Source organism: Haliaeetus albicilla, chromosome 28, assembly GCF_947461875.1.
Source record: "Haliaeetus albicilla chromosome 28, bHalAlb1.1, whole genome shotgun sequence".
In the NCBI taxonomy this organism is placed as follows: Eukaryota; Metazoa; Chordata; class Aves; order Accipitriformes; family Accipitridae; genus Haliaeetus; species Haliaeetus albicilla.
The window spans coordinates 2,395,885-2,419,104 of NC_091510.1; the positions used below are offsets into that span (position 1 = coordinate 2,395,885).

The following is a 23,220-nucleotide window of genomic DNA, read 5'->3' on the forward strand; positions in this document are numbered from 1 at the left end:
TGAGGAACCCTAAATGTACTGTCTTTGGCTAAGTCGGAGCTCTCCAGTAACTCTTCAAGAAGCAATTCTGGGCTGCCTCTGAATGATTCTGAAAATCTCTTATTGCCCTCATGCGTGTCTATATTTACTGCCTTGTCATGGTGGCTCGAGGACTCCAAAGGGTGGTAAAGCGTTGCATAGAGGTCTTCCAAAGGTGTGTACTCTGTATCGCAGTATGTTCAAGTTATTTTGTCTTAGTTCTGTACGTATGCATCCATGTGGTGTACTGGCCTCTATAGAAATCTGGATGATACCATCTACATTCTGTGCCCTAATATCCTTCTCTTTTTCTGTGTAAGAAGAGGAGAGCGAAGTTATGAGGATTATAAGAAGACCTGAAGTAGTTGAACTGAAAAACAGATATATTTTTTCAATTAAAATGTTATATTTAGTTCAGCTGAAAATATTTTTTTTGGTTTTGCTGCTTAACTGCTTTTTAGTGAAATTTACTTTAAAGTGAAAATTGGAAATTCCCAAACAGTTTTCAGCTGTGTTTTTCAGTCAATAACTTATTCATTGTGAAATAGAATGCCCCGCCTTAATTATAAGACCTATACATACTTTTTTCTCTGCTCTGCTCTTCTTTGTCTTCCTTTAACCTGTGTTTGAGCCATGTGGAGAGAATTTGGCTGTGGTACAGAATTTCTCCATTTACTTGTTTTAACAGGTTAATTTATAAAGATATAAGGATCACAGAGCTTCAAGATACAAATCTTTGCCAGAACATAGTGTATTAGAAACCAAACTAACGTTCTCCTGACTGAGTTTCAGTGATGACACATTTCATATTTGTCATTCCTACTGCCACGGGACAGAGAGCACACTTCTTATCAGAAGCAATTTTGTCTAATGCACTAGCATATGTTTGCAGTTCAGATTTTTTAATTTCACATGGCATTTTAATAAAGGTTAAGGGAGTGCTGATGGAAGAATAAAATATACAATAGCTCTCCTATCATGCATTTTGTTGGTTTTTTTTTTCTTTAGTACAGCTAGTACTTGCTTTAAGCACCCTTTAAAAAAGTAAAAAGAAAAGATTTCTGAAAATTACGCCTGGAGACTGCTTGCTGTTATAGTTGTTCCTATAATATAAATTATAAATTTATAACTTATTTTCTATTTTTAAGTCTTTTCTGGCATTTTATAGTCCTTTTTATTTTCTTTAAGTACAAATCCCCAAAATATGGGCAGCTCGGGAGTTCTGTTTTAGCATAATGACATTTTCATACCCATTTTCTGTATTTCTGATATCATTATCATAGTTCTTGGAGTACAATTAGGATGCTTTTTATTAGCTTTTTTAGTACTGTAGCACTTAGAGGACCACTGTTCATTTGTGTTTCTGGTCCTGTGTTGATTACTATTTTGTTGACAGGTGTTATTAACCTCGCGGTTTTGACCAGTAGGTGTTCGAGTGATCTCAGAGGCTGGCATATATTCCTAACCTCAGGGATGTTACAACATGTTTTGCCATTGATTTCAGCTGGGTTAGATTTTCACTGTATATATCTTCTCCCAAAAGAAAGTCCTTTATTAAAATTAGGAATTATTCAATTAAGTATTGATATAAGATAAGGAAAAATGTGTGTCTTGTAGCATAAGATGAAAAATGAGGTACTGTCTGTGAGAATATTTCCCTTTTCTTCTGATTTTGTCTAAAATCAGGAGAGGATACCTCTTAAGGTGTTATAATGCTGTTGTAGTTGGAAGTGGCTGTAGATGGGTCAGTGCGGTGTGCATCTCTAATTTCTGCCCAGTTAGCTACCTCCCTAAAATCACGTTCTGACAGCATATGAAAGCTATGACCCATTTTAATTATCTTTGGGTAGGTTTCAGGAGGTCAGTGAGACCACCATAGAAAGAATTTTCAGGCTAAGTTTCATTCCTAGGTAGTTCCGCTAAGATCGGTCTCTGATATCACTTAAACAGATCCAGGTGATCCATATACACTGTATGTATACAGGTCCTGTTCCTTATTCTTTCTTGGTATGGCTGTAGCCTGCTGTCAGTAGAGTTATACCAACAGTGCATGTATTGCCTATCTAATGTTTAAAGAACAAAACATATCCACTCTTTACCGTTTCAATTTTTTTGTGCGATGGGAGAATCAGCTTTCTTGATAGAAATTACAAAGGAAGATGAAAAACAAAATTTAACTCCTGTGGTGCAAAATAAGCACCATTTTCATTAGTGTGTGACTCAAATTATAAATGTATTAACAGAAAAATGAATAAATGAGAGAAGATGAATGATAAAAGATTTCAGTAATAGTTCATCCACCGTCTGCTTCCACTCTAAGCAGTCCTGAGCAGTGTGAGATAAAGCCATAGGTTCCCCTAACACAGCTGTTGCCTTAGTTATTCTATATTTTAAACAGAGCAATTTTGTATTTGGACAAACTTCTGTTGTCATAAAATTCTAGTATTAATAACTAGAAAATGGAAATCCTCTGATTTGCCATCACTTGAGTGGCAGACTCTAACCGCAAACCACTATGTTAAAAATTGACTCTTTGCTGTGTTGGGAATAAAAAAAAGTCCTGCTTTTTTTGTTTAATTTCCCTTCTTGACAAAAGCAAAGGAAAAACCTAATTTCCGTATCACAAACTGAGAAGCAGGCAGTGGAAGCATTCTATGATCGCTGTTTCTAGTGTCGTACTTTCTTGACTGATTCTTGCCCATTTAACTGGCAGTTTTCAGAATCCCAATGAAGAGCATTAAGAGGAATGAGGTTTATACAGGCTTTTTGACTCTCCTCCTACCCTCAGTGGTATTTGTAGGGTAAATATGGATAAAACTGTTACTTTTTTTTTTTCTTCTTCATTTGGGTAGCCTGGAAAGAGCAAGTGAATGATATATACAGTGGATATTTCTCATGCACATACATCTGGAACCATTTATTATTAACTTTTTAAAATTACCTCAGTTGCAAACATAGACCATTTTAATAAATTTTAATAACCCAAATGTATTATAAAGGTGAATGTCAAATTAACTCTATTTACTTGTATTAAACAAACTTATAATTTTATTTAAAAAAAACAGGTTAACTAATAAGGTCCAGTTTCTGAGGCAATACCGATTTGCATGACTTATACGCCTTTCATTTATTATTAATGGCGATCCATATCAGCTATTCATTATTCCTGATGTCAGACTGAAAGCCTATAACTACTAAAGTTACTCCATTAGCTTCCTTTTAGTCTTCTCAAATCTTATCAATATTCTAAGCGCTATTAAGAAACAGCACCATTTGTTGAGATAACTTCTTGCCAGATCTTTTTAAACTCTTGGATACAAATTAGATAGATCTGTCAATTAAAAATTTCTAGCTTTAGTAACTCTCATTTAACATTCCCTTTGGATATTTTCATGCGAGCATATTTTCATATGCGTTTCTGTTTATTTACAGAAAATATTTTACATTTCTCATTTTATAATATTACTTCTCCTGTCACATTTCTAGAGTAATGTGCCATAATTTGGTTTGTTCCATTGTCCATTTCCCCCACTCCTTTATGTCCTTGATGCAGCAGAGGTCTTGCGGAGAAACAGCATTATAATTAAAGACTTCTTCAGAACGTACATGCACAGGAGGCTGAATTGAGGTTGCACGAGCCACGTCAATTCTTACATATCGAAGCTCTAATGTACTTTCCTTTACAACCTTATCATCCCTCTAAGAGGTTTTTAGTATATAATTAAGATAATTGCTCCCCATCTTATGCTCCTCTGGATAATATCCCTAGTAACATCCTTAACAATGGAATGTTATTCTTAAAAATACTCTGTCATTTCTGAAGCTAAAGCACATGGGAATGACTGATACCACATGACCAGTTCGTTATCAAAATACATGCAGGTCTCCACCCATCCAGCATGTTCTGGTGAACAAGTTTATGTTGTTAAAGTAATTCCACTTTCTAAAGGACTAGCTTACATTTTCTTTGCAGAGTGAGAGGAAAAGGCTGCTGCTTGACATATGTTAAACATTTTCTGATGTTTCATTGCTTTTTACTATTATTCATTAAAGTACAGTTGAAAAAAATTAGCTTTCATGGGAGTTTTGGGCAATTTTTGCAAATAAGTGCTCATCAAAGTGCACACATTCTGACCAACACTCAGTTTAATCCATCCCGGTGTGATTACCAGCTAGAATGATCTCATTATACACTTGACTGCATGCTGTCAGACAAAACCCCTTTTTCAAATCAAGACAATAATTCAAAGGAACATAATTATTTTGAGGTATTTTGCATTTTAAAGCTCATATGCAAATATTTTTTAGCAGGATTTGAGTTTTTCTTTGTTAAATGACTATTAGTTGTAGCATCCTTTGCAAGTACTTTTGAGTCAGGAGTGAAATATACACAGACCATATACAACATATTCCATTCCAGTAAGTAATCCATGCTTCAACATGCTGCTGAGATTGTTGTATAACTGAGCAGATGTAAGTGATAGTACCTTTTATAAGTGGCAATAATTTAATAAATATGAGATGTAAGATTGCTATAAAACCCATCAAATTGCTGATACTACCAGTAACAGTAAAACTTCATCTTACCATTAATTTGTTTACATTTGATATGCATCTGGTATATTCTAGAGGAATATAAGCTTGTGTAATGGGTATAGCACTGCATGGAGCTCTTCAGTAGGCATTTAGCTAATATTATATGCCTCCTGGTGCACCTGTGAATTTTCTCCAAAGCTTTTCAGGTTGAATCTTACTCCATATTAGAAGTTGGAAGGAACCAGTTGCCTTGACTTCATACTTTTTATTCTGTAATACTCAAGACTTTGCATATTGTCCTATTTTGTATTCAGATGAAACTGAGTCCTAAAATTTGAGAGATCCATTGCTGAAGAGTTAGTGTTTCCCTTGACTGATGTCTATAATGCAATAAAGTTCAAGTACTATAAAGAAAGCTAAACTGGTTTTCAGAAACACTGGAAATGCAATATACATATGTCTTGAATCACACAAAGAACTGTCTTTTGTGGAAGATTAATTTCTCCCCTGATTGGTGTCTCAATTTCAGGTGATAAAGCTGCTCAACTCTGAATGATTAATCATTAGACACTGCAATACACATATCTTAGGATCATCTAAACATTCTGAGCTGTTGTAGAAAGTTAGGATGTTAACAGTGTTCCTGATCTCTCCTGCCTCTTGTGTAGTTTTCCAGGCTTTTTGATATTTTGTATTAAAGGTTGCAAGTTTAATACAGTTTATTAGGGAGTGTTTTGTGACTTGCTGTAGATGGTGAACAGGTGTGTAGTCTACAGGTGCCTTGTAGCAGAGTTATTATTATGCGATTGCCTTTGATTTATGTATTGGATTTGATGACTTGAGCAATCTCTTCTATTTCTATGTCCCATATCAGGGCACTTACCTGGGATGTGGGGGATCAAGCTGAGAACCCTAAGTACCAGGCTATAATATGAGTGACTATATCTGTATCGCAGGACATGAGAATTCTATTCAGTGCTGGGCACATGTTTCATATCCAGTCTCCATCCCAGCTCCATGTCAGACCAAGAAATACGAACTCAGCCCCTGCCCTGCTCTGTCAGAATAGGGCTGAGCTCTGGCCAGACCCACGAACTGAATGATCAAAAGATCAGCTTGGTAGGATACCTGCCCCGCAGTCTTTGTCTTTTTTTTTCCAGTTAGTGTTTCTTGTAAATGCACACCAGGACTTCCATCCTGCTCTGAGAATGATTTCTGATGAAAATATCCTGAAAATGATACATTTCCCTAAGAAAATCAGTTTGGATTAATCAGTTTTTATATGGTGAAAAAAAAAATTTGTCCAAAGTTTCATGACCAGCTATACGCTGCATTCACGCGTCAGTTTGGTGGTTCTGCTAATGGACACATACTGAGGTCTCTGGATCACGGCTCTGCCTGCTTCATGTCACTCCTCCTCTGTAGGGGTCATCCGCTGCCACGCGGCTACTTTGCTCTTCCAAACCTTGTAGTGAAGAGTCACTGGCTTTGTTACGAACGCAATTAGTAACCTTGCTCTCTTTTTTACAGTCCTAGTAGTCTTAGCATAGGAATAACTCCCCCCTCTAGTCACCACCAAACAAACTGAAAAAGTTTTGCTGGTCCTTCTGGCTGACAGTCTTTGGGAGAATTTTTTTTTTTTGTGACTGACTGCATCAAAATTGGCCTATGATTTTAGCTTATATCATACAATCAAATGAATATGCAAGCTAATAATTTTATTTCAGCACTGACCTGAATCATATCTGAAATACTCTCTTTTAGGATAAAAAAGTCATTTCTACTGTCTTTACTTCTCCAGTAAGAAACAACTTGTGTTGTAATTTTGTGAAAAGTTTAAGTTATTGTATTTAATATTTCAGCACCTTTAATTGTGTTCTACCGGGAGCTCACTTTTTCATGAGAATATGATATGTTTTGTGAGGTTTTTAAATAAACTTTTCTACTAACTTTACTAAATTTGGAAGGCAGAAATCTTGGCAGAGCTTGCTAAATTTTGTTAAAATCAAAATATTTGTGAAAATATTAAGCAATTACTAGAATAAACCATTTTTGTACATAATGAACAGATTTATTTGTTTTGTTCAGTGTCAGAGATGACTAAAAAGTAGAAAAACATTGATTGCTAGTGAAGGTAATCAGTGTTGCATTCTGTAAAAGAAAAAATATTCCTCCTGTTCTATTTTAAGTTAAATAAAAAACACTCGTGTACTTCCATTTTCTCTGCTTCTGTCTCCCTTTCTGCATCTGCTTAGTCCTGATGGCAGTATGTAGCTTCCTGCCAAAAAGTTTCCTTCTATTACTTCACAGAGATTTCATCTTTGTTCTTTTTATATCATTTTCATCTTTGTGCCACGTCAAAAGGAAATTTGAAGTGTAGAAGAGATGTAGGATTTTGCTGTATTATCAAAATAAGGTGGGAATAGGTTTATATTGCCAATCCACAAATGTATAGATGCAACGTACCTTTACTAGCAGCTAATGATAGAATAATCTTCTTCTGCAAAGTAGGATATCAAACTAGTCTTTTCCTTTTTTTCTGATGTGCCTTCAAATGCTGCAGATTTGGAAGAACCCATATGAAAGAGTATTTTCAAACTCAGTTGCTTTATTGCTTTCAGAAAGCAGGAAAAGTCTTCAGAAGGACCATTTCATATTTTTTCTCCAGAGCAGGGTGTATTATTCTTTCTATAATACAATATATCATTGTCTGTGGTAGTATCAGTTCTGGATGAGGATATTAAAAACAGCTGTTAGTAAAAATATTCTTTCCAGTCTAGCTCCAGCTGTTCACTCCATGTCCTTTTTCTTTCAGATAACATTCCCGCCCTGCTGGAAGATACTTAAATAATATAGCACAATTAAAACCAGTTTCTTACCAGTAGTGTTGGGATTGAAACTAAATTTTTCTCCGAGAGCGTTTCCATTATTTTGACATCTATTTCTGTCTTACATTATGATGAAAAAATATCAAAACTTTCTATGAATATTGTGTAAGTAAAATTTGCAAAAAATACTTTTTTTCTGATCAATTATATAAGTGTATTTCAGAGTTTTTCTCATCCAACCTGTAATAACTTCAACAAGGACTTGCCATTGATAAATTTAACAAAAGTATTAAATGCCTTGTGAAGCCATTGCAAACAAAAAGCAACACATTTTATAAATTGCTTGTCCAACTGCTAGATATCAGCCTGATAAATGCAACGTGGAATGAATTTGTAACTCATATTCTAACAGAATAATGTCATTTGCAATAGGAAGTTGTTAGTGGTTACGAGCTCTGGCAGTAAGAGTGACAAGAATTCTGTGAATCCTCCCTTTTGTTTTGGCTAAATACTTACCTGTATTCCAGTGTAATTTAATAGTAATTCTTTGTTGTAGTTTAAGACTTAAAGTTAAGGACTGTTGAATAGTTTTTAGCCATATATTTCTCCATAAAACTTGGCAAAAAAAAGCACATACTTAATTATGATCCCTCTCTTGGTATTAGTGGTTGGATGGGATCAGCTACTTCATTTCTGCCCCACTGCGTTGGAATATTCTTTCTTGTCTGAATATCCTCATTTGGCTCTATGTCAAACAAACGCGCCAAGGCTGCATGGTCTAGAAATTGTGATTTATTCATTTGCTATCAACAGCAAATATGAATAGCATGTCTCTTCAATATATGTAATGTTTTGTGCTATCTTTATTGTTCCTTTATATAGTTAGCTGCTCAAAAATTCCAGGGGTCTATCCAATCTCCATATCTGTGGTCTCTGTAAGAAATGTAGTAGGTTGCATTAGTGGGAATACTTAATAGGAAGAATTTTAAGAAATCTGCAAAGCTAGCTTGTGGATCTTGGAGAACCTAAAACCAAAAAAAAGAAGAGAAAACTACTGAGACAAACTGCACAATGTGACAGTAACTAAATTAAATATGCTGAAATGTATAGAAGATTCTAAACACTCAGAGCAGAAGTTATGTAAATCCTGCTTTGTCAGTGAGAAGGTAAGCTTAATAATGTGTGAAAATATAATACTGTTGTAACCTATAATTTTATCTAAATAGCAGCAAGTAGAAAATAAGTTAATGCAAGTATATTAGTAAAAAAGGGTAAAATCTGAGTATTTTTCAGAAGAAAATGCTAAGTGTAAATAAAAATACATAAAAGTAATATATGGCAAAATTGTTTTGGCATGTTAATTATAAAAAAGATAATTGGGAGATAAAAAAAATCAAGTGTTTCAATTTTATTAGTTACTAAAAACTCTAGTACTGTCATGCCACAAATTAGCTGTTAATGGTTGGAAACTGGATTGGGTTATTTCAAAATTATCCACAGTATTTTCTTTATCTTTCTCAAATCGTTGGACATTGTCAGGGCAACATATTGGACTGGGTAGCTGGTCCACGCTGGTGCAGATGTTTCCATATTGCTTTCAAAGTGAACAGCAAAGACTTTTAAGTTTCCCTGAATTTTAACTGTGTATTAGTAGTGCACATTATCTGTTGGACAAATTCTTTGTGCTTAATGAGTGTACTGTTACACGGGACACAACTTACATTTCAGGTTTGGAACAAAATACTTTTTTCCATATAAATATATATATTAAAAACAAAAATGTAAATTTTCAGAGTGAGAGCTGAGCTCTCTGAAGTTGCTCAAAAATTTAGATACTTTAAATAAGAATAACTGGATGTTGAAACATCTTAAAACATCATTTCTAGGTCTCTGGCTTTAAGATACTTTGATTAGCTTTTTGACTTCAGTGTTCTGATAAAGAGCTTTATTAACTAATTGATACTTCAGAAGAACTGAAGGTCATGAAAATATAGCTTTGTTCATAAATTGCATTTCATTGCAACTAAAGATAGATGCGTATTGGAAAGTTTATCTTCAAGACTGCTTAAATTATTTTATTAACTGGGTCTGATCCCTGGGGTATATGGCTCCCATCAGTATTATTTAAATGATTTGAGAGCACTTACTGTCATCACCTTTTGCAGTTTACATTCTGAGATAATTTGAAAATGTAGCCTAATTCACAAATCATCTATTGTATTTGCAAAAGAAGTATACTTTCCTGGCACAGCACAGTTTGGTTATTCTCACTGGATTATAGGAGAAGCCTTGTGAAATACCAAGACGTGCATGTGATAGCGTTCAGTGGCCTCTAACTGATGAGTTAAATTTAAAAGTAAGCACAGACATCCCCAATGTGTATCATTCTTTTTCGGAGGATGTTTGTTTTTTACAAGACTACTAGGCATTCCAGATTTTAGTGAATGACTGAAATAAACAAAAATATTTTGGCACCTGTAACTACACCTTATGCTTTTCATTGAACTTCCAGAAACATGACTACGTGCTGAGACAAAGCAAATGTCAAAATCTATGAAATATCTGTCATAGGCAAGTGCAGTCATTTCACTACAAACCTTTTAAACATGGAAAAGCCAACAAAAAACCCCATTTCACAAAAAAATAAGTATGTGGCAACATGTAGCATTGTTTTTGAATGCTCAGTTAGACATCAACAGCTTGCAGAGGCAGTCTCAAAAGGTTACTCAGGAAATGGTGGAAATCACCCATCATCTCTCATTAGTACTTAATGAGAGATGTTTTTCCAGACAGTTGCCTGATATTACAAGGGTTATGCAAGCTTGAAGCAGTTCCAAAGTCTATTTGTGCAGGTGGGTGATTAGAGGAAATAAAAAGTTGCTAATAGTCATACCCAACTCTCCTGGATGATGCAGAAACAACGAAGCAGACCCCCTGCTGCCACTGGAATGCACTTCACTGGTAATTAATTCCAAACACAATCCTGAAATAGCTGCCACATCCAAGACCGGGCCAGTTATAGCTTCAAGTGCTTTCAACAAGACAGTTGCAGATATATATTTACAATCCTACTCGGAACAATGGTTATTCAGGTTTCAAGTGTGTGGGAAACAAAACATATTCAAAAGAGCAAATTCAAACAGTTTAGTCCAACCGTTCTCTCGATGCATCCAGTGTAGCTACCTACTGATTCTGTTATTCAGTATTCCATCTGCTCTTTTGAAATGTCTCTTGTAATGTTCATTCCTTGAAATCCTGAAATACATGATTGTCCTTATCTGTAGTTCCTAGATTTATGCCATGTTGAATAGTCACGTAGGGGAGAAGATTTGCTTTGGGGATTTAGTCAAGTTCAAACAATTTTAAAGCTGAATCCTATACTATGGAAAATTGCCTAGTCCCTCAATTGGGGCTACTATAAAACATGAACATTTTTGTTACCTGCCTGATAAAATAGGAGATTTTCTAATTTTTTTCTGGATTTCTGTATGAACTGCAGCCTGGCTTAATTTACTGTATGCAATTGCTGCGAATCTTTGCAATGGGTCCACCACGTACAGGAGACATCACATTTTTTATCACACATGCTACCCACGAAATCTTATACAGGGCAGCTCTGTATCAAATCAGGGCAATTTCTACTGTTTTGTGAGCTGCTCTGCTCAGTTTTGGATTTTTCTTAGTTTCTTCTTACTTGTTGACTTGGGCTCCTGCTTGAAAATTTACTGCTGGTGGAATCCAGCAGCCTAGATTGACCCACAATGAATGAACTGAGCTTAAGTAGTGCTGGCTCCATACAAAATGTTTGGATATTTTGTTTTAAGACTTGCACTGAAATCTGTCTATGGATATGTTTTAGTGTAATGAGGCGATTCTCCTTGCTCTGCCTTAGAAAGGGTTAATTGTGTTTTAATGAGCCCTCTGTAAGCTTCAGGAAGATCACTGTGCCCAAATTCTCTTTATTATAAGGAATAGGATTCAGGTGATTCTTCATGTGGGTCTGGGTCTCTCTCTCACTTTTAGATAACGCTCAGGAGTGGTAGGCAATATTTCCTGAGCCAAAATCTGGGCAAGTTTCTTGGTCTTCTCCTCAGCAGGAGGATATCAGCATATCCCTGATAAAACTTCCATATCTTTGATTATCCCCAAAACCAGGACACCCCCGAATCAGAAAATACTGGTTTATCTATCACTCCAGTGTGGTTATAAGCAGCAAGTCTTCTTTCATTCCAGTTATGAAGCTTTTTAAAGGACTAGATAATCATTCGCCCATTATTGAAGAGCATCTTATGGTACCATCAATGATGGGGTCTACATTAATTAACACATTCCTTTCTTAGCCAGTCAATGAAACTAGCTCTTCTGGTGGCTGTGAGCTCTGTGAGGACATGTATGTAAATTCAGACACTGGTGACTGATCCTCCAGAAATAGTACTATTTCCATATGATCTCCTTTTGTACTCTTCCAAGATTTCTATTGTGGTTATGATTGATTTCTGTCCGAGACAGATGATTAGCATTGCCATGTTCTTTCCAGAGTTTTGTGCCCCCATATAACACATTTGATGTTAAGAGGACATATAACAAGTACAGGTGAAGGCACTCCAATATTTTTTTTTCTAAAGACAGATCCAAAACCATTGAAATTGCCAGACTGGATAAGTGGATAAGTGTTTCTGTAGTAGTTTTCTAATAGTCTAGCAAATTGAGTCTGCTATAACTGATCAAACTTAGGTCTGTCTTGATACCACACTAAAAAGCATTTTGATCCCAGACAACACCAAGCCATCTGGAGCTTTATTCGCATTTTGGCGTTATCCTGATGCTGGGGTGTCCAAAAAAGATGCAGGGTTTTGGCCTACCGTCAAGTAGTTTGAAACATTGCATGAAATCTTCCACGCTGAGCAGAGCGTGAGGAATAAAAGCAAGTTATTTACTAGTAATAGGGTGCCTTTGAAGTTGTTGTCTATATGGGTATGCAGGTGTATCTATATATATTTATGCATATGTATACATGTGCACATTCATTTTCCACCCTTCTTTTTCTTTCTTCTGGAGTTGCAGTGTACAAATCTATCCAGGTCCTGAGGTTATAGTATAAAGCTCTACTAGGTCATAATGATTAGGCTTTGTGCTTGAAGTATTTTGTTCATGTCTGGTTTTATATTTTCAGAGTTTTTAGAATTTAGTAAATGTATTTATACACACCATTAGATGTGTAGCATATAATCCAGTTTTAGATTATTACTGGTCCATGCCTCTGAAGTTAAATACATGTTTCTTCTGTTCTTATAGCAAATTGTAAATCTGAGCATATAGTATTTAAGTGACTCCACAAATAATTGGAATGTGGAAATAAAATAGGCTGGGTATACATTTGTATTTTGGTTCAGAGCACTGGATGTGAATTTGAAATAAATCATTGTTCCCAGTTACTATTCATTGCTTCAGTCACAAGCTGGTTCTGGAGCACATAAACCAGATTCCGTTTTGATCTGACGCTCCATTTTAGGTGGGCACCCAAAGTATAGGGTCCTTCTGGAAGCTGTGAGGTACATGTATGGTGGGAGTGTCTGGTAGAATAAATAAGATGCTATGTAGTGCTAAAAATTCAAACCCACATATATTCTAAATGGAGTGTCATGAGGATCAACTGCTTTGATCTGCTCATCCGCTGTCATTACACTAAATTGTAGAAATAACTGATGTAGTAGCTAATACAGGCATAACTAGATTTTGAAAGGGATGCTAGCATGTTTCTGTAATGAAAGTGGAAAACTACAGATTAATTGTGTGTTCCATTGTGCAGATTTATTTCTGAGGTCAAATCTAATTATAACTATATTTCTGGAATATGGGCTGACTTTTGGCTTCTGATATTTTGCTTGCTGAGATGTGGTAGGAAGTGTTCTGCTTCGTATACTTGGTATCTGCCCAACAGTTAATGTTGTGACATTATATACATATAGTGCCTTTTCTCTGAGTACGTTATGAGAAAAAATACCTATTAGAAAAGTTCCAGTGAGCAGTTTGTCCTCACAGTACATGGATAGCGGGATGAAAATTTTGATGAAACACTTGTTGAACTGTGGTGACATGGTCTGTTACTACCCATAAGGGCATTTTTCTCTATGCAGTGTGCCATATAAAGGGGGACAATCATCCACTAACTGACTCCTGCTGTCACACAGCACAGTAAAAGTCAAAGTTCCCAGTACGTGATTTTTTATAGTTTCAGTTAAACAGTTAACATTTTTATGTTTTTGTCTGACATCTCAGTAGAAGATAGCAGTAAAAGAACACTATAGTTTGCTCTTATAATATACTAAAAGATGACAACATTCACTTTCATTTTGCACTCTCCAGACTCAAATCTGAGTGATCCTTAAAAGTGTAAAGCAGTCACCATATCCATGAATAGGAGTTCCTTGCACTCCCCTCGTTGGTTGACCTCCTGTTATCCTGTACACTTCAGAAAAAAGTTACTATAACTTTTTACTATGAGGGTAGAAATAAATGAAGTATCATTTTTACAAAGATCTTTTGGAAACAATGGTTACAGTTTCTAAGACTGTGAGTTGGAATTCAGCCCTCAAGATTTTAGGCCTTGATTCAGTTGCCCATACATAGCTGTCTATTGACATCTGAAATGCTTTTGCGTGCTCCAAGCTGATGCTTTAGAAGGGCAATGAAATTCCATAGTTCCTGCAAGCCTCTTGCAGATGCCCTGAATTTCCTTGGGCCACTGAGATGGCGTTAGTTAACAAGGCTTTGGCAGTTGAATCTTGTCCTATTTGTCTACAACAGAAGTGTCTGAGCTACCTGTCTAGACGTTGTTTAAAGCTAATGCATATCTTGGTATAATCAATTAAGCTTAGGGCTTATTCCTCTGACCTAATACTTCTTCAGGATAATATAGCTAAATATAGACTATATTCTAAATTGTAATTAATACTGTTTTAATAGTTTTTCATTGAGTTATAGAGGATTTTAGCATGCTCGCTGAAATGTAGCAGTATTTAGAGAAATCCCACCTTGCAAGTCTGAAGATGAGTTCCTGAAATTGCTCAAGACTGAGAACAAATTAATGCCATTTCTTTGGATAGCAATTTAGTTACTAGCATATGAATACAGAAGTTTAACTTCAGGCCCTAAATTTGGTTCTAAAAATCAGTCTTATTAGATAGACATATATAACACATTACATAATGTCATTTTCATTTTCTTCAGAAATCCTTTTTGTACTGAAAGACTGTATTGCACACGAATCACTGAGTACTATAGTGTCGGTAATTGTAGACCCAACTTTTCTTCCTGTGAAAGGATTGGTTTTGATGTTAATTCTTATATAATATTTTTTGTGTGAGACAGGTTAGTGTACTTTCATAGTTAAACATTTTTATGAACAAGATAACTATACTTATATTAATTAGGCTTCAATAATATTGAACTGGGTAATAGATAAAAATGAACACTATGTGCAAAAAGCATCTCTCTTTTGCAATAATGTTATATATTATAAATGGTTTTAGTGTAACTGAAATCAAGCCACCTGCCTACAATCAAAGGGTGTAGCTCTAATTTAAATAATGCTAGTGTGGTTTGATAGTAAAAATTTTTCAAATGGTGGTGGGAACAACCTGACCTTCAACTTCCAAGCAATGATGTCATCATTTGTAATTACAATCTTTTGATCCATAAGAAGACTAATATGCACAGAGAAGTTGTATGAAGCACTAGTGTGGCCACTGCTGTAAATACTGAGTCTGCTTCTACTGTAAATATTTCAAAAATTGGGAGAAGTAGGAAATAGATTTTTAAGAGGCATTACGATTTGGAAATTAAGATTAAGATGTGGAAACCTGTCTAATCCTGCAAGAAATTTAATAATCACCATCTTTTTTCATATGTCCATGAGAAGGTTAGTGGTAAATGTGATCGTGATGGCATTGTAACACTTTCTGTCCTTTAAAACCTTGTATGCTGAGCCAATCAATCAACTAACAAAGCAAATTAATAAGATTTGCCAGGATGTAAATCAGCATAGCTATTTTTATAGTCCACACTAGATGAGTCTAGTTAATCCAAAACCTGAGTTTATCTAACCTTTTAAAAAACTAATTTGGCTATTCTGGACATAGAAAACATAGTATATTTTCTTTATCCTATTCTATTCTATTTCCTTTGCCCTGAAACAAAGGAAATGGAGGATGGAAAGTCCTCAGTAACCATTTTTAAAAATCAGAATAAGCTCCAATTATGTAATCCTTGTGACAGTTTCTCATGCAAGTTGGAGGCAGGAAGGAATATTGTTAGAGCATGCTGCAGTTCAGTAATTTTTAGCTGCCAGATGATCCCTGGAGCCTGGTGTTATCTGACTTCTACAGAAACGTCTCAGCTTATTGCAACTTGAGCCAGGAACTAGAAGAGAATGACGGCCATAAATACTTCCCTGTTGGCCCCATCTATAGCACCAATCAGAAACTCAGCATGAGACCTAATCTTTCCTAGGTAAATTTGGTAGGTTCTCAAGTTTCCAAGTTCTTTTTGCCATGAAATGTTCCACTGAAACTTACAATATTACTATGTCGGTGACCTAAAGGGGAAAAAAAAATATGTTTGCTTTAGTTTTGTTACCAGAGAAAGAGAAAAGGAAATGAAAACACAATTACTGTATCATTTAATTACAAAAGAAAATATATTCAAATCTATTCTTAATGAAACTATGAGTACCGTATACATAAACAGAGAAGTCACCCAAATTGGTTGCAGGAACTAATTTGATGGCGATATTCTCTCTCTGATGGAGCAGACCCAGGTAGTAAATCATTATTGGTTGCCTAATGGGAAGATCCTACTGTGAAAATAAACAGCTGTCCACAATAAAGAAATTGTTTACAAGAAACCATTACATGTCAGACACTTTATTCCCTTGAGAAAGGAGTGAAGGCATGAAATACTGAGCAGCTGGATTTTTTCTGGGATGTTTATTTCAAAGAAAAATATTTGGATTTTTTTTATTGCAAAGCTTTATTTTTAGATTTGAAAAGCATGATCCTTTTTTGTGTTACCACTTTATTTTGCTTGGAAGGAAAGACTGCAACTGCTCCTTTTTGAGATTGCTGCATATTATGTATGTTCCTGAATTGCTTATAGTTGTATGCACACATTGTAGCTGGAGGAGTTCTTCTCAGCCCTATCTAGTGGAGCATACGCCAGCCCTGCCTCCCCTCAGGAATATCTTCCAATAAAATTTCATTCCAAGAACATCACTCCAAGTCAGTTCGATGCTTCTCAGGTGGGACTGTAGGGCAAAACCTAGTCTTCAGGGACCTGTCATTGAACAGGGTTGACAAGAAGTCTTTCCTGTGGAAAGACCAAAATCTTGCTTGTATAACTTGACCACTCTGTTACCGTCTTCTTCTGCATATTTAAGTGTGGGTAAACTAAGCCAAGGTGAATATCGACAAGCCCCTTCAAACAGAATGCAACGGTGGGCAGAAAACTCTATTTGTCACCATCAGCACCAACCCGTATTTGTCACCATCTGTCCTCTGAGTGCTGCATCTTTGAGATACTCCTGCATCTGCAAGACTCCCTGATTTCACTTGCAAGGCTTTCATGTGCTGAACAGCCGAAGGGCGGCTGTGCTGAAGCACGGCCGCACAGGCTCCGCAGCGACAGAAATACGGGGACGGCTGAAGTACCGGGGGGTTGTGTTCTTCATAGGTTTAGCTGCTGCTTGGGGGGGGGGGATGTTCTTTATAGTTTTATCTTTTTGTCAGTCAGTCGTTCTGTTTGTCTCTCACACCAGTAAGTAAATAAGGGCACTGAGTACACTTAGCTAGGCTCGTGTGGAACATTTCTCACTCCAGAAGTTATTTCTTAGCTTTGTAGATGGTGCCTGTATTGCCGCGTGTCTCAGCAGTAGTATAGTCCCTTGTCTGGTATTTCCACAAACACAGTGCAGGGCTCTATCAAAGCAAGTCTCTGTTTCCTCAGTCAAGGAGGTTCACTGATAATTATCTATTGATGAGTCTGTCCATAGAGTGAAAGAAGACAATATTTCATATTCTGGAGCAAAAGAGGATGAGACTTTAAGCTCAGTTAAGATGCTCCTAACACTCATATTTAGCCTTCATCCTCACTATGAGATTTCCAAAGAGTATGGCGAGGCCTTGGTGGGGTGTCTGGTCAAATCCCTGTCCCTCCTTCGATGAGCTAGGCTATCAAATCACAGGATGCTCCTTCACATGCTGCATGTGAACAGTTTTACAGTTAGATACCAGGTCAGACTGGAAAGCATAAGAGAGATACAAGGCTTTCCGGAATGCCATCCAAGTTGTTCCGTGTCAGGGATGTTATTATGAAGATTCACTTTAAATTCCTTTCTAAGGCTGTGTAAAAATTTGTTTGATTGATCATATTACACATATGTATTACTTTCTGAATTAAATTAATTCAGATCCAAGATTTCTGCACACACTTGTGATGCAATGATTCAGGAAGAGCCCTTCTATGTGTACAGACTGCATACCTAAAGGACCAGCAGTTTTGATGACATACTTTTCAAAAAAGTTGGAATTGTCTGTTTCTGTGACAAGGAGGGTTCACTTTGTCAGACATCAGGTAACATCTGAGGTTATCTACAGGATGTCTGCCAAGCTGCTACCTGAACATTTGTTCACACGTTCATTAAGCGTAACAGTATTGCTGAAACATTCCAGCTTGGTATTTGCTTTAGAAGAACAGTTTGTCAGTCTGTATTTGACTAGAAACTTTCAGGCCTCATCCAGATATGTAGTGTTTCTGCAGGAGTATTTCTTAGAATCATCTATGCTATGAAAGTATCTCTAAATTGGAAAGGCCATAAAGTTTACATTCTTGCAACTATTCCTCTTTATCCTATGTTAGCTATGCTAATGTAACTGGGTATTTCCTTCCCTTTGATACCTCTGTTACACTTCCAAGAATTCTTTCAGGTCAGTAGGACTGGAAGGGAGAAGCTTCTGTCCTTGCTTTCACAGAGGCATTTGTGACTTGTGCAGATGGACGAGCTCATGTGTGCTCCTGCAGAAGTTGGTTAGGCAAAAATCCTCCAGCTTACAGCACTGGAGCTACTTTTGTTTATTTGGAGTTTGGCTTTTTCTGGAGTGGATTTGCCCACAGAGTGAAAGCACATGTTGGAGATCCACCTCAATTACAAATAAATAGGCTTTCTTCTGTGAACTCTGCAGGCTGTCAGTTGAGACATGAGATTTGAATGTAATGGCTGCCTTAATGCAGAGCTGCAGGTGTTATTAGCACATTTAGGAACATGGAGCACATGTCTTTGTGACCCACAAAGAAAGGTACTCTGTAAATTCACAGACACCTTAAAGACCATCATAACTATGCACAGGCAATGGCATTTCCCCCAGAATATGAACTAAAGTATTTCTTTAAAAATACAGTTCTAAAGGCATGAAGTAACGTGGAGATTTTGGCCTCCTGCTACGTCATTGTGGTGCTTGGTTACCATCACAGCTGGGAAGCTATGCCTTATTTCATAGTCCTCTCTATCCCCTGACCTGATTTTCACTAACTTTACATTGTTCAAGCAGCATTAAGAACACTTAAAGAAGGTAAGAATGATATTTTAAGTCCCTTTGATGGTCCTTCACAGTGCCATAAAATGGTAACAGCATCACAAATATGTCCGAACAGCAGTTTCCTATGTACCTGCAGGTATGTAGACGTTTTTAAGCCAGCCGTAGGTTATCTAGCTGGGATGCTGCTAGAAAGGTAGCTATTGCAGTGCAGAGCTCTATGGAGGATGCAAATTTCATCTGTGAAGCTGGGTATATTTTTGTGTAATTAATCCTTGTTGATCAGTTGCTCACCGTGTCCAGGGAAGTTGTCACTGGCAGCTATTAGCATGCTCTACGTCAAGTATGGGTTTATATAACTTCTTGAACAGGGTTGTATGTGTTAGGATTTTCCAGGATGAAATATGAGTTACCTTATAAAGCTCCCTTTCAAGTCGCCCCTCTTATAGTGATAGTACTTGGATTCGCAATCAGTAATTCAGGGTAACAAAAGTAAAAGATTTGTGTTTGGTTTGTGCCTCGTTTTATTTAGGTATTAAGAGAGTGCTGTATCCTGCCTTAACACAGAATGAATGTTTGAGCTGACAAAATAAGTGTAGGTATGCAATATATTCCTTACCAAATACATTTGAATTATAATAGGTTTTGTAAGTTGAAATAGCGTTCTGAGTAGCTTTCTGTTTTCAAAATAATTTTTTATTTTAAAATGTATGAAGTATTTGTAAGTTCACATAAACACTATTTTTATTCACAGATAATGCACCTCAGGTAGCAATTACCGCACCGGGATCTGGTAACCATAGAAACAGCTCTACAGGCCCAACACCTGACTGCTCTCCTCCATCACCAGACACTGCACTCAAAAATATAGTGAAAGTTATACGTCCTCAGGTAGGTGATCACCATAAGCATCCTCTTATTAGTTGTATTTTTCATTTTAAATGCAGGCTATGATGCATGTATTCTAATGTATGTTATCACTATACACGTATGAATAAGTCGAAGATAGGTAAACAGAACACAAAATAGTTTTTGTACTTAGGAAGCAATCTTGATAGCAGGAGAAGACAGAATATTTTATGAATGACCCCAACAATGTACAGAGAGACATCAGTATGTTTTTCTTACAGCATTAATGATGAATGAAGTCTTTATGCAATATTTTGTATTTTTATGCACTACTAGTTTTCTTCCAAGCTTATGTTCTGTTTTTATCAGTAATAATTCCCTGTTACTTTTTCATGTTTTCTTTCCTCTTTCTGTATCTCCATTTACATGGTCCCATAATGTTTCATACCTTCTTTAGTTTACCTTCTCGTATAGCATTTCTTCCCAACTTTCATCCTTCCTAACTATATGTATTTCTAATAGTGTTTGGTAAACAAGATGCTTAATGCATGGAAAACTTGAGTGCCCCTTGTAATTCTTTAAGGAGTACAGCCTTTTAAAATAAAAGCTTTAAAAAAATAAATCTTTGAACTTGATTCAGTAGTATAGAGGTAATCTGCATAGAGGAGTTTAGTTTTAGAATCACAGGATCATAGGATAACATAAATCAGAAGAAACCTCAGGGGATTATCTAGTTCTCCGCTTAAAAAGGCATGACAGTAGGTATGTCGAAGCTAGGTGTGACAACTACACTCCGAATTGACTAATTGTGAAGCTTTTTTTGGTGTGAACCAAAAGAACATCTATTCCTCTCCTACCAGTCATTGGGTTCAAATGCAGCCATCTGTTCTTCATTGCTCAGCTGATCTCTGCAACTGAGCTACTTTGATGCTGGTGGATGCGGGCTTTGTATCACCAGTATGTTGCTGGCATTTGTTTTACTTGAGAAGTAAGCTGATGGATACATGATATTTGGGAAGAATTATATAGGACAGATTGTTTTATTGCTGCACAAGTGAGCGTGTTACAGTGATGAGGTGGATCTTCCTTTCGGTACTCATTGGAGCACACAGTTCAGAAGGTCCTGCAGAATTAAAGGTAATTACTAGGTGCACCTGCCATTTCTCTGTAGGAGCCATTGGTTTCCTATGGCTGACACTGTCAATGCACAATAATTCTAATGACTGGCTGATGCAGACCATCCCTTTTTGACACTACAGTAGTTTGGGTTCCACATCCTGGTTTAAATCTAGATTAGAGGGGGTCTAAAATCACAGCTTCTTCTCCTTTTCTCTTTTTATAGTTGTTTCTCATTTTGCTTGTTCCTGTAGTCTCTCTGTCCCTCCCACCCTACATCAGTATAATACTGAAATGCCTCCTTCCCTCTAAGCTGTTTTTTATAGTAGGCGGCAAGCAAACAGAAAGGTATTGGAATATTGTTGGAACAAGCTGTCGTGTGATAGCTTATTGAAAATAGCATTTTAAAAGCTGTTTCCATCATGATTTTGCCAACAGATGGACCCAGAACACTGAATGGTGATGTTCTCCTGCTAGTTAGCTCTGAATGGATTCAGCAGATTCCGGGGAGCTATTTTCAAATTTAAATCGTACCATTCACTGACTCCCAGTATTCTCATCATTCTGCAGAACAAAAGCTAGCTGTGCGATATATATGGTCAGAACTTTACCACATTTGCTAAAATGTCTCTCATGTGGACCTACATGTGGCATAGTTCCCATGCAGAAAACGACAACAGAAAGGCATGTGTAGGCTAGTGCTTAATGTATGTTGTAAATCTATGCTATGCATGAGAAGTTGGATACACTATAGCATTCAGGTCCCATTATGCTTCTCCTTTCTCCATGTGTTTTATGCACATTCCTTCAGTATTCTTCCTTTTCTTTGTTTTTGTTGCTTACCTAATCGCCTCTCCCCAAGATCTCAACCTGGGAATTTAGACAAAGAAGTCGTAGATATTTGCAACGTGGTGTTTGCAAACCATTAGTGTTAATTCTGCCTGCATATTTAATTCCTTTATTCCATGCCTGCTGCATTCAATTACATGGCAAGCTCTTTGAAGGTTAACCAATGGGATTCTATTCTTGACTGACCTCTCACCACTCATGTAAAACTAATGAACAGTGTTACACAATGCATGCAAAATAATTAATGTTGTCTGCCAGAGCCTCTTTGCACTTTCCTAGCAAAGCAAACAGATTTTAAACAGATCTAAAACAGGGATCGTATAAATTTCCAAAACAGCTGTCACTCCTTTCCCCTTTTCATATGTCTTGTGCATCCAGCACAGGAAGGTGCCAGGGAAAGGCAGAATGGGAAACTCTTCAGCAGCCAGTTTTGCACTAGGCAGGCTTTGGTAGCTTGGATGAAACTGCCAGGGAAATCTGGCCTTTCAACTCCCATTGTTATTTTCATTTATAGCCTTACTTACCTTTCCTGGAGGGTTGTGCATATAGCAGTTTACCCGCAGTGAGGAGAAACACTGTGTTTCTGCATAAGCAGCGGCAGAGGGGACCAAAGATTCCTTCCTCCCGCCAGTCTGGGGAGGGCAGGAGGTGGCAGGGAGTGGAAAAAGAGAAACCTGGAGAGCCAAGTTTGAAGGCGGAGGTGGGGGACATTCCGCCTCCTGCTTTCTTTGGCCTTTTCTTTCTAAGACCGCCTGCCAGCTCACATGATGGCAGCGCATCTGCACGCTTCAGCACACGACAGACTTTGAAGACATTTGTATGAATGTGAGGTTTAGCGCAGCACCGTGGGCTCTCCTCTCCCCTGTTCCAGATGCTCACACGTACCAAAAACAGCTCGGGGGGGGACTAGAGGTGTCTGCTCCCCCTGCTGCGGGGGGTCCCTGAAGAAGAGGGAGGCTGTGAAGCTGCACGGCCAGCCCATGGGGTGAAAGGACCACGGCTGGGAAGTATGAGACAGGAACAATCCCATACACAAAGTGTGAATCCTGAGGGGTCTGGGTCATGGACAGTCAAGGGATTCCTCGGAGTGCACTCAAAACTTGTTTTGTCTTTTTCCTTCTAGTTGTCTCTTAACCTGGCCATAATTATTCCCCTTCTTATATTAAAAACATGCCATCACAAACCTGGCTGGGAATTTCTATTTTCCCCCAACCTTCCACTCATTTTTCTGGAAATTTATCCTTTCTTCAGTTAATCATGATGAATTTTGAGGAGAGAAACCTGCAGTTTGTTGTGACCCTACCACTCATCCCTTATGAGATCCCATTGGTCCCTAAAATCCATCTAAAACTCTTTGGATATGCCTCAACTATTCAATTCAGTGTACCATTACTAAAGCTGAAGCCTATTTTAACTGAAATGGTGTCTCTCCCTGG

General features: G+C 37.1%; 1 protein-coding gene across 8 annotated transcripts in view; it reads left to right on the plus strand.

The window, feature by feature from the left end:
* The window catches only part of ANKS1B (ankyrin repeat and sterile alpha motif domain containing 1B), a 427,100-nt gene that overhangs the window by 134,423 nt on the left and 269,457 nt on the right, over nucleotides 1-23,220 (plus strand). For all 8 annotated transcript variants that reach the window (XM_069773749.1, XM_069773747.1, XM_069773753.1 and 5 more), the window contains one exon: nucleotides 19,725-19,861. In XM_069773749.1, the coding sequence (XP_069629850.1) occupies nucleotides 19,725-19,861 (137 nt within the window). The remainder of the gene's footprint in view (nucleotides 1-19,724; nucleotides 19,862-23,220) is intronic.